Source organism: Dendropsophus ebraccatus, chromosome 3, assembly GCF_027789765.1.
Source record: "Dendropsophus ebraccatus isolate aDenEbr1 chromosome 3, aDenEbr1.pat, whole genome shotgun sequence".
Taxonomy (NCBI): Eukaryota; Metazoa; Chordata; class Amphibia; order Anura; family Hylidae; genus Dendropsophus; species Dendropsophus ebraccatus.
The window spans coordinates 126,184,188-126,196,214 of record NC_091456.1 but is presented as its reverse complement, the minus strand read 5'-3'; the positions used below and the strand labels follow the sequence as shown (position 1 = coordinate 126,196,214).

Sequence of the window (12,027 nt, the reverse complement as noted above, 5' to 3'; positions counted from 1 at the left end):
GGTTCCCCTCCCCCCCTTATAGCTGGTCCCCCTCTTCCTCTCCCTTATAGCTGGTCCCCCTCTTCCCTCCCCTTATAGCTGGTCCCCCTTTCCCCCCCTTATAGCTGGTCCACCTTTCCCCCCTTATAGATGGTCCCCCTTCCCCCCCCCTTATAGATGGTCCCCTTCCCCCCCCCCTTATAGATGCCCCCCCAACACAACACACCTCCCCCCCCCCTTATAGATGCCCCCCCAACACAACACAACACACAAAAAATAAAACACAACACAACTCACCTGCCATCCGTTCCCCCGTCGATCCTCTCTCCTTCTGCAGCCTCCGGCTAATGTGCGGCTGCCGGGGGTCTCCCGTCCTATCCCAGCGCGCGCATCAGAGAGCTCCCCGTGCGCTGGAAGTCACAGCCACAGGTGCACAGGTGGCTCTGCAGTGGCGGATTATAATGTGGGCGGCGTGGCGTGGGCCCCCCCGGAGCCTCGGGCCCCAGGCGGCCGCCCAAACCGCCCATATTATAATCTGCCACTGGTTCCCGGCTATCAGTGATAGACGGAGACCCACCGCAACTCTCAGCACCCAAGCTGCGCTCCGGTGTTGAGAGTTAGCCTTATAGAAACTGCGGTCAGCACGACTGCAGCATCTATAGGGCTTCTGACAGAGATTTCTCCTTCTACAGAGGGAGAATTCTCTGTCCGCTGTCCATCATGGCTCCAACAGAGCTCCAATGGTAGCCATGGCTACAGAGGCCGGCGGGGGGAGGGAAGGCTGGACGCCCCTGAGCTCTGCCCCCTCCCCTCTCTTCCCTGCCGCTGTCACAAGATTGTAACAGTGGCAGGGGACAAAGAAGAGGAGGCAGACATAGGGTTATCAGCTTATGGGATTATTATGATTCCATAAGCTGATGTCCTAAAACGACGTGGGCATTGATGCATCAATGACCCATAGTCGTGAAAGGGTTAACATTAAAGCCCAAGACACTCCTTTCTTGCAGCGGATTTTCACTCCACTGCAAGAATGCAGTGTCACAGGCTTTAATAGTATCACAGCGGATTTTACTGTGAAGCTCACAGTGTGAAATTGGTTGTGAAACGGTACATGTGAAGGCACACTTAGAGGGATACTGAAGTGACTTGACCCAATAGGAAATATGTAACAGGACCCCTAATTTGTGACATGCAATTGTGGTATTTTTTTGCATATAAGACTACTTTTTAACCCAGGAAAATCTTCTCAAAATTCACGGTCGTCTTATACGATGGGTGTCGTCATAGGGAGAGTGCTTAAAAACTTCAGAACTGGAATGGAAAATCTGCAGTCGCCGCATACAGTTAGGGGAGCTCAGAAATGGCTGCATCACCGCTGCATGTGGCGGCTGTATGAAGGGCAGAGCAAGCTGCAGGTGCCCGGGGTATGGAAAAAAAGAGATATAGTAGAGTGGTGCTGTGCCCAGAGAACCCACCTCTTTCTCCTGCCTGGCCCACTCTTTTATTCTTCCGGTATTACGGTACCTCCTTCTCTGCTGCTTAGATCTCAATGCTGTCGGATGTTTTTCTATAATTATTTATTTGGTGTGCATTGGAAGAGGGGCAGACTTATGTCCCAAATTCAATATTTTAACTGGAAAAGTTGGGGGTCATCGTATATGCTGAAAAATATGGTAATATCTTTGGGCCTATCTTATGGGTTCCCTAAGTTTCCATTGACCACCAGTATAGTTACACCCCTGATAACTGTGTTACATGGGGTATCTGCACTAAATAATATAAGTCTAAACATATAACTATGTGCACACAGCCTTTTTTCATGTGGGTCACGTGGGCATATAGTAAATATATTGCAGCAATTTAGTGTTGTCAGCACAGCTTTAGTTAAGATAAGCCAAAAAAACTTTTGAGGTTTTAGGTTATATGGGGTACAGTAAAGTATAATAATAGAGGTCCAAGGTTAATCTAGACTAAAATCTTGAAACACTTTAAACATAGAAGCAACATATTATTATTCATTTAGCCAGGCATAAATTCTGGAAGCTATTTGAAGTAATGTCTATTAAGGAAACATGTAGTTACAAGCTTAGAAAATAAAGACAGTTCCGTGCATCAGACATTTTAATAACAATTTTTACATCCAGATAGGATGCTAACAGCTCAGTACAGTATGGTTTCAGTTGTTTCAGCTTTCAGCGCAATGAACCATGAAAATTAAATAAACTCTACTCAGTCACCAAAGAGTGGAGCGCCTAGGGGGACGAACACTTAAGGCATCAGCCTGTTTCTGCATTGTCCAAAGTTGTCCTTTTCACAAAAAGTCAGCTGGTTTGAATTGACTATGTTATGATGTCTAATATCTAAATGGAATTTTCTTCAAAGAACTGTGTGATTGATTGACCCTCGGTTGAACGTTTTGTTTTTATTTTGAGGCTGACAATAATGTCCGTTGGCATGTGTTCTACTTCAACAGCGTTAGGACGCCGTGAAGCTATCTTTATGAGTCATCCAACCACAATACTAAATACATGTCAGCAAAGGAAATATTATCCAAAACGAGAAAAATCCCTTTGATGTACTTCAGCATGCAGAGAGTTGTGCGAGTTTTGGAAGCATTATCCGCTTGGAAGAAATGGTGTGTGCTTACACTATTTTTCGGTCTACCCTCAGAGACCACCCATCGGCTGAAAACAGTTCTGCTCTTTCAGCAGCAAACTGTGTCATTTGGTTTTTTAGTGCGTTCATTGCTACTCCGCTTTGTTTATTTTATAGAGAGCCAAAGTGAAAGATGAAATGTTTGGAATGGTAGAGTACAGAGTAGACTTGATTTTTCTCAAGTTTTAGAACTTACTATTGATTTTTTTTTTTTTTTTTACATCTACAACAAAATGATTTTCTTTGCTACAGCGAAACTGAGAAAATTGAGAATTACAGCGACAGTGGAAGTTTAAATAGGGAAAACGAAAGAGGCCAAGTTGAGAGTTCTGTCAGATATTCATAGAAAGCTGTAGAAATGTTCTGCTTAGCCAGCAGTGCCCTCCTGAGACAAGATGGCTGTAAATATAAAGAATAACAAGATAAATGGAAGTTTTGCAGCTGCAAGTAAAATATTGAGGATCTGCACTTTTCTATTGATCTTTATGATTCTGTTGCCAAGAGGCAGTTGGGTGGTGACAAAATACGTTGACAAGTGCATATCTCACTAGGGTGAAAAATGCAGTGAAGGATTCCCATATGTCGGCGGTGTTACACTACAAGCAAATTGCTTTGTTACAAATATCACTTATCGCTGAAATGTAATGTCAACTTATATAAGTGCTTATACAGTATAATGACATAGAACACATTACATGATCTTGAGAAGAGTATAACCAAGCTTATTATATTTTATGTGAAAATCAAGTCCATAAGATGGCATCATCTATTTCATTTACACAGGATGCCATGCCTGAAGTAATTTGTCCCTCTTATTGTGATTTTCTAACATCACATCTTAGTTTAGAGGGGTTGTTCAGGATTAGAAAAACATGACTCCTTTCTTCTAAAAAATGTGCCACATTAGTCAGTGAGTTGTGTCTGGTATTGCAGTTCAACTGTATTGAAGTAAATTGGACCAACAAAATGTGTACAGATGTGGCACTGACAGTCACTTAAACAATGGAGGTGTTGCCAAAAACAATCAATCAGATTTCAACATTTTTTAAAAGCTGTATTAAATGTTACTGTTGGTTTGGCTCCTGACTCTCCACCGACAGGTGATGTTGGTAGAGAAAAGGGGTTGGCGTGCTGAATTTTCAACAGTCAATCCTTTTGTTCTGGGAGCAATAAGCCGCTACTAGAGCGGCTTACCCTTGGCTGTAGCCTATCCCTCCTTATAGGGAACACAAAAACACATGCACCTTATGAATCGTGCCACATACCAAGCATAGAATTTAAAGGACAAAGCAGTAGCTTTGTTGTGAACAAGGTTGAGGTCAAGAACAGTAGCCAATATGCAGCACAGATGAACAAGTCATGTATTGCAGCTGAAGTCCCCTTCAATTGGCTGCTAGGACCAGTCATCATCTTCAGTTGCTAGAAATATTAGGAAGATGTTTTAGATTTAGTATATATTTAGTATAAGGTCTATAGGCACCTTTACAGCTCTATTTAAAAGACTATAGTTGTTTAGCTACACTGTGTCACCTTTGAAATGCAATGAAATTAAGTGACCAATGACATAGCTTAAATTGATCACATTTCTTGATGTTCATCTGTTCTGTAACAAAGACAGGGTAAGTTTTTGCTGATATCATCCATACAATTCTGAGCTACTATATACAGGTGGTGGTCCAAAATGTACCCCAAGGTAGTACTCTTAAAGCACCCAATAAAATGTCCACATCTAACCTGTTGTTCCATTTGGTGCATTCAAATGGTCTGACTATATGTATAATTTCTTGAATCCTATAAGGAGGTTCAAGAAATAAGTTGGTACCCTAAAACTTGTATTTTTTTGTGTCTATCCTATCTGCTCTAAAGACTACTTAGACAATAAGCATAGATAGATATATCAATTGCTTATACTAACACTGTATGAAGAAATATCTAAGAGCTACTAAAAGAATTCTATACACCATCCTAGGAACCTTGTCAGGGCCTAGTTTTCATTTTAAAGTCAGGTTCCGACATGGTATTTAGTATTTGGACCTTCTTTTGGTTAGTATTTTAACCCAAACTTAGAGTGGATCCAAAACACTGAACAAATGCAATCCTTTCCTTTATAATTTTTTTGTTTCAATTCCAGCTTTGGAACACTGGCCAAAATGAGGACCAAATACTAAGCAAAGTCTTTGGTGTAAATCTAAGGGTTAAAAATTTGTATTTTCATGTTGCATCTCCAATAGAAAAGTATTTTTTCTGTTTCAGATGTGATTGAAGGCAGTAAATAGATCAAGTATGATTGATTTTCTGTTATTTTACCAGATCCAGCATATTCTACAGAGCTTGTATTGACATTCCCCGGGGCACAGAACTGTTGGTGTGGTACAATGACAGCTACACGTCGTTCTTTGGGATTCCATTACAGTGCATCGCCCAGGATGAAAACTGTAAGACATCATTATACTGTCATAAACTGGGTGATTTTCTCTGAATTCATTAGAGGACGATACATATTTTTATAGCATTGTGTAACCAGTTTATTTTATGTCTTGTAGTGAATGTCCCATCACCTGTTATTGAAGCCATGTCCAGACAAGACCCTCTACAAACCTTCAACAAAAATGGCAAGTTGCCTTCTTCTCCATTGCAGAGGTCCATAGTTTTTCCACAGACTCCTTGCAATAGAAACTATTCTCTACTGGATAAATCTGGTCCTCTGGATACAGGATATAACCAGATAAATGCCAAAAACCAACGAGTTCTTGCCAGCCCAACCTCAACAAGCCAACTCAACTCAGAATTCAGTGACTGGCATCTATGGAAATGTGGACAATGCTTTAAGACTTTTACCCAAAGGATTCTACTACAGATGCACGTATGCACCCAGAATCCAGACAGGTAAAACCGGATGACATGAGCAATGTCATAAAGGGTTGTTTTAGCTGCAGTCTTTTTTTAATCATAGACAGACACTTACTGATACTTTTGCCAAAGATAAAGTCAACTTGTCAGCAGAAAAAAAAAGTGTGAATAAGCACATAGAAAAGCACATCAGAATTCTAGGCAAACCTTTTTTTTTATCTCCATAGTCTTTCCCATAGTCCCATTTGTTAAAATGTAAATGAGGCTTGAAAGTCGAGTTCCTAGCATGACATGTAACTAGCATGACAGGTAACTTCAGCCAATGCCCTGGTTATTATAACCTGCTTGACTGATAGCCATTAGATAAAGAGGACATGGCCTGGACTTACCTGAGCTCTTGCTAGGAAACACCCCCTTAGCCTCATTTACATATTGGAAAGGACTATAGAAATAAAAAAAAGAAGAAGAAAAAAAGAAAAAGGTATGCTCGGAATCACAATGAGGTATTCCTGGAATCATAATGACTAGCCCAATGTAGCCATGTGCACATTTACATCCTTGTTTTCCTGCTGACAGATTTACTTTAAGTATCCTGCTTTCCTTACAATGTATTCCTGGATCTAGGGTATCTGCATTTTGATAGGCTGTTTTCCCTGGTGCTGCTCTCTCCAGATCTCAAGGTACTGTGTGACAACGTGATCTGCCTGAAAATGAAGATTCAACAGATTATTCAACAGAACAAATATAAGTCATGTAAAGGCTATTAGCACACCAATGGCAAGTCTTAGGCTGGAATTACAGAACACAAAGTTTTTTCAGCTCAAAGTTGTTACCTGAGCATGTAAAAAATGCATGTTTGGCTGTGGGATGGGATAAAAATAAAATATATACTCCCCTTACCCAATCCTCTACAACCCTTATACCAATGCTTCCTGTTCTCCTGGTTGCTGATGACACACTGTCCCTGCAGCAAATGCCCTACTCAGTAACTGAGGCCGGTTACTGTTGTGGCCAGTAAGTGGCTGAGCAGGGCAGTTTCTGCCACAATGGTGCATCTTCAGCAACCAGCAAGTAGCTGAGAGCAATGGAAGCATTCAGGTTGCAGCTGTGGAGAATGTGGGCTGGTGAGTATTGGCTCATTTTTATTTTTACCCCACCCCTCTACCCACATAAATTTTTTCATGCCCAGAAAATGCCTTTAAGTCTAGGTTCATACATGGTAAAATAAAAGCAAAATATGGCTGTAAAATAAGTTTAAAAAATACCATTTTCTTATCTAATACCTAATTTTTTCTTTTTAGAGATCAGCACAAATTCCTACACAATAGTAAATGGTAAGAATTAGAATTTTCTTACCCATTCTCTAAGCATATTTCCCCAAAATAAGAGCTTTCTCTTTTAGGTGTATATATAATTTAATTTAATTTTATTCTTTATTATTAAGTAATGGTAGGGCCCATGTTGGGATTTTTTTCTCTGAGCCAAGACCATGCCTTTAAAGGGGTTATTCAGCCTTTTAAAAATGTATACTCTGTGCTTAGCAAATGCAGTCAGCAATAGAATGTGTGGGACTAACGTGTGGAGCCTCTGCTTATTATCGGGTTGAAGGTTTTAGTCTGGTTCATTCTTTGCAAATGCCATACTTGTAGCAAAGTTGCAAGGTAATACATGTTGTCTAATTCAATTAAATAGGATAACATGCAATACGTTATCTTGGACATAACAGATGCAGTTCTGCTGAATTGAACTTACAGCCCCATATACATGTGTGAGGTACACCTGTGCAAAACATACAGTGATAACAATACATTCATTGTATATAAGAGTCCATTGTTGTGGCTGTGGCAGAAATGTTTCTCCCCATATTTACTATGAGCTTTATTAGAGTAAATGACTGAAATGAGCAACAGCTGTCTTCAACTGTTTCATAATGAGCTGAAAATGCAATTTTAAAGCTGCAGTGACCTTAAAACAGTGTGTCTCCATTTGCGATTTATGCTTTACTTTCTCAGGCTATCATACAAGTGTAGATGAATGACTGTCATAGGCAGAAAACATTGGGCCAAGATTCTATAAATGCTTTTATGTCTCCCAGAGAGAGAATGTCTCGCATCTCGGTGCTTATGTGACAGTCATTGCCGGGTTCACCTGCGGTGTACACTGTGTAGGAACTTAATTAAGTACTAAGAGGCAATGAATTGGAATTTTTTGCTTAGCACTATTTTTCTTCAGAGCATGCAAGGCTATAAATCGTGTGGAGCTGTCAAAAAGATATACCTGCTCTAGCGGTGATGTGGAGGAAAACAGATGCCATTTATTCAATAAACTAATATCCATATAGAAGAAAAATGTTGACCAGATACCTTAGAGTCAAACTTGGTTTGAACGTTTGTCAATACAGAATTTTATGGCTGTGAACTGAAGATGAAATTTAGCTGAACAAGTGAATTAGAATTTCTGGTACTTTGGCCAGTGGCACCGTGGATATAATACAGTCATTATTTATGCATCAAAGCTCATTTATCTGACAATCCTGATAGCTTGCAAGCTAGAAAAAAAACTAATTAATTTCATCTAAAATTCTGTCCTGCTTGCTGTTTTTTCTTCATGAAATGTAAATATTTAATTGAAATAAACAAGCATAATATAAGATATTGTGGCCGTCACGTGTGGGTAAAGTAAGGCTTTGTTCACATCCATCATAAATCCAGAGTGCTGCACTAATGTGTCCAGTAAAATGCATGATGTAATGAAAAAGACAATGGACCTTGTTAAAGTCAACTTGGGCTATCTGTTGGTGTCCAGTGTGCAGGAGATCCAGCACCAGCATTATTTTATTGTTCTAGTCTAATGACAGGCACAAAAAAATGTTTTAGGCTATGTTCACACAACATATTTTTTCGTATTTATACGGACGTTTATACGGCCGCATAAATACGAAAAACTACGTTGGCCAGGTGTCTTCGGGATCCTGGTCAGAGCGTATACCCATAGTATACGCTCTGGTGGGGACCCCTAGTGGCGCTGCAAACAACTGACATGTCAGTTTTCTGCGGCCGCTGTTTAGTGAATAGCGGGCATAGAAAACCATGTCAGTGCACACTATGCAGCGAGCAGCTCCAGCCTCTTGCATCATAGTGTGCTCTGGGGAGTTCTGATGGGGGCGCACGCTGATGCGCCCGCATCAGAACTCTGCGGCAGGAAAGATCATCCGGCCGGTACTACAGTACCGGCCGGGATGATCTTTGCAGAGACCGGCCGGTCTCTTATGCCATGTGAACATGGCCTTAATGTTAAGATGGCTTAATGTTGATATATATATATATATATATATATATATATATATATAATGTCCACAATCTAAATTCCTAACCAATAGGGCTTTTTTTGAAGTGTTGAATGAAACATAAACTCCATGTTGTGGTTAGTTGGATTCAAATCCAGGACCACAATACTGCGTGGAAACAATGCAAACAATGCCCAAGCTGCAAAGATACTTTTGCTTTGGGATGATTTAAGGTGATAAAGAGTTTCAGTGGCATAGCTACCATAGAGGCAGGGTAGGCAGGGCCCAGGGATGCACAGGGAAAACAAGAGCTTTCATTTGTCTCTCTGCTTAACCCCCTATGTACTGGAGTGTATAGGTGACCCAGTGTTCACTTACATGCTGCAACACAAAAAGGGTTAATAAGCAGAGGACAAGGAGATCTCTGCTTCAGTGCTCTGAAAACCCCTGACCTCTGTTCTCTGGCTGCTGCAATCAAGTAGGAAAATGTGCAACCTCCATCCAGAGGTCAGGGGTTATAAGTGCAGGAGCAGTGAATCTCCTTGTCTTTTTTTTTAAACTCTTTTTTGTGTTGCAGCATGTAAGAGAACATTGGGTCAGTTACACACTGCAGTACATAAGGGGTTAAGCAGAAAGTAATCTGCTTCTGCACCTACAGTAAATATTTAACCATAAGGGCTCCTAGTGGGCCCTTATAGTTTAAATACAGTGGACTGACAGAACAAGCGGCCGTTGGTCCTCTGCTCTGCCAGCAACTTTTGTAGCTACAGTTGCTATGGGGCCCTTATGAATCCTAGCTACGCCCCTGAAGAGCTCATATACAAGGCTTTATTAGGGCCGTATTAGACTACCCGGCACTTCTCTGTAAGTGAGCGCTGATCTAGTGCTAGTGCTTACTGAGCCTATACACATCTTGATAAACTACCATGAGGGCTGTACTTACATTATTGGTGATGACTGTGAAGCCCTTGGTTTTTACATAAAAAATAATAAAGTTTAAAACCTTTTGCCCATGTTCCCTGCTCACCGCTGATGCTTCTAGCCCCATCTCTTTAGTGACAGGCTGCTAAGCCTATCACTGGTTGAGATGCGACAGCACCGTGGCCAGTGATAGGCTTAGTGGCCTGCCACTGAAGAGACGTGGCCAAGAGTATCAGCAGTGAGCAGGAAGAATAGATAAGTATAAACTTTGATATTTTACACATCAGCCATTGGCTACGCACCACTACACATGTTTAAAAGACAACGATCAGCTGATGATCGGCTCCTCGGTTGATTGTTGTCTTTATTACATGGATCGATAATCTGTCCAATCGGCCTGATTAGGCAGATTATTACTTTGTGTATTAAGGGCTCAAACAGATCAATAACACAGGTCCCATGGAAACCTACTGCCCCACAATATACATTTGCATACCTAAAATGTCATACATAATATAGACTCCATGATATGTCTATGTCTTATTAGAGACATACAGAGCCAGAGGGATTGTATGTGATGCCACACAAGTTATGCATTAGGCATACAAGACATTGGGGCCAAATTGGCATACCAGTTGTGAACCACGTCTATTATGTGTTTTAGGCTCTTTTTCACCCAGGGGCATAGTGTGTCAGTAAAATTTAAAAAATTGAGCAAACATTTTGGTTCAAATATTGGTGGAAACAAAACCAATTAATAGGTGGTAGAAAGTTAGTCAACAGAGTCTAAAGGCCCTATTACATGGAGCGATAATCTGCCAAATAAGGTCGATTCAGCAGATTATTGCTTCATGTAGTAAAGACAATGATGAGCTGATGACAACGATCATTGGCTGATCGTGTCTTGAGGTCCTGACCTAAAACCATCGGCCACCGGACGTGCATTGCTACGTGTAATAGTGATGCGCAGCCAACACTTCATGAATCTGTAAAAAAACATAATGAACTTCCCGACCAATCACTGGCCAGGATGGGATCGCTGCAGGCAGTGATGCTGAGACTCACTCTGAGACTCATTCTGAAGTTGCACCGGTGGCTGCAGGAAGCTAGGAGAAGATGTCCTTGCAGCCTCTGCAGCATGATAATCAAGCAGTGTAATCTAGAAAATCTGCACTCATTTACTCATAGTGATCGGCCCATGTAATACAGCCCTATAGATGCCCAAAATTTAGCAGCATGAGCCACTGGGATCAATCTACTGAATTCTTACACATACTAGTCTGAGTTTATACTCCTTAGACAGTTTTATTAAATCTGCTCCTCTGTATTTTTTTTACATGTGTGTAAAGGCTGTATTATGGCCCATGACCCATCCAAAGGTGTGCTAGTTTTGGTGCTCGCTTACCACATTATTACATGGCTCAATAATGGGACAGCCAAGGCTGCGCTGACAAAGTTAGCGATATTTGTTCAGCGCTTTCTTTTAATTAGCTATTGGCTGCACATAATCTATTACACAAAGACATGTGTGACAGGTGGTGTAGTATCTTTTGACTTTTAAAGTAAGCAATCAGCTGATGACCGAGCACTGTCTCACTCGTCGGCTGCTCACTCTATTACAAAGGGAGATCAGAGCCATCTTTCACATTAGGCAGGGTATGTGGCTGCCCAGGGGTCCATTACTCATAGGGCGCCCCTCTGTCCTGCCCAATGGGAAGGACAGCTCTGTGTCTGGCTGCTAATCAGTCCACTGGATGCCCCCAGCACAGCTAATTAGCAGTGGGGCGTCAGGAGGCCGTGGCACTGCCTGTTATTTTTAAATGACTGTTAGTGACATGCTCAATAACAGCAAGTTCTGGCAGCTGACTGCAGCACTCCTGATCAGCTCTGCTGAGGGTCGCCGCGGAGCAATGGGGTCCCCAGCTGCTGACAGAACTTGCTATTACTGATCATGTCACTGCAGCTGTGGCCTCCTGCTGCCGTGCTGCTAATTAGATGTGCTGCGGGCTTCCACTGAAATGAGGGGGCCACGTGTCAATGTGTCACTGTGAGCAACTTATGTGGTGGTGGTGTTGATCTGTGTATGGGATGGAGGGGGGAGGACGGCGGGGGCGTGTTGGGCCCAATTCACAGCTCTGCCCCGGTTCCCATAATACTTTTAAGATGGCCTGAGGGAGATATCTACCTGATTTGGTAATCAGACAATCAGATAATCTCTCCATGTTATAAAACCTTAAAGCGACTCTGTACCCACAATCTGACCCCCACATATCGCTTGTACTTATATGTTCTTATAGCTGCTTTTAATCAAAGATCTGTCCTGGGGTCCATTCGGC

General features: G+C 41.7%; 1 protein-coding gene across 5 annotated transcripts in view; it reads left to right on the top strand.

Annotated features, from left to right (window-relative positions):
* The window catches only part of PRDM6 (PR/SET domain 6), a 136,512-nt gene that overhangs the window by 105,260 nt on the left and 19,225 nt on the right, over window positions 1–12,027 (top strand). For 4 of the 5 annotated variants that reach the window (XM_069964558.1, XM_069964561.1, XM_069964560.1 and 1 more), the window contains 3 exons: window positions 4,945–5,069; window positions 5,178–5,520; window positions 6,786–6,818. In XM_069964558.1, coding sequence (XP_069820659.1) covers window positions 4,945–5,069; window positions 5,178–5,520; window positions 6,786–6,818 — 501 coding nt within the window. The remainder of the gene's footprint in view (window positions 1–4,944; window positions 5,070–5,177; window positions 5,521–6,785; window positions 6,819–12,027) is intronic. The other variant, XM_069964559.1, reaches the window with a different exon arrangement.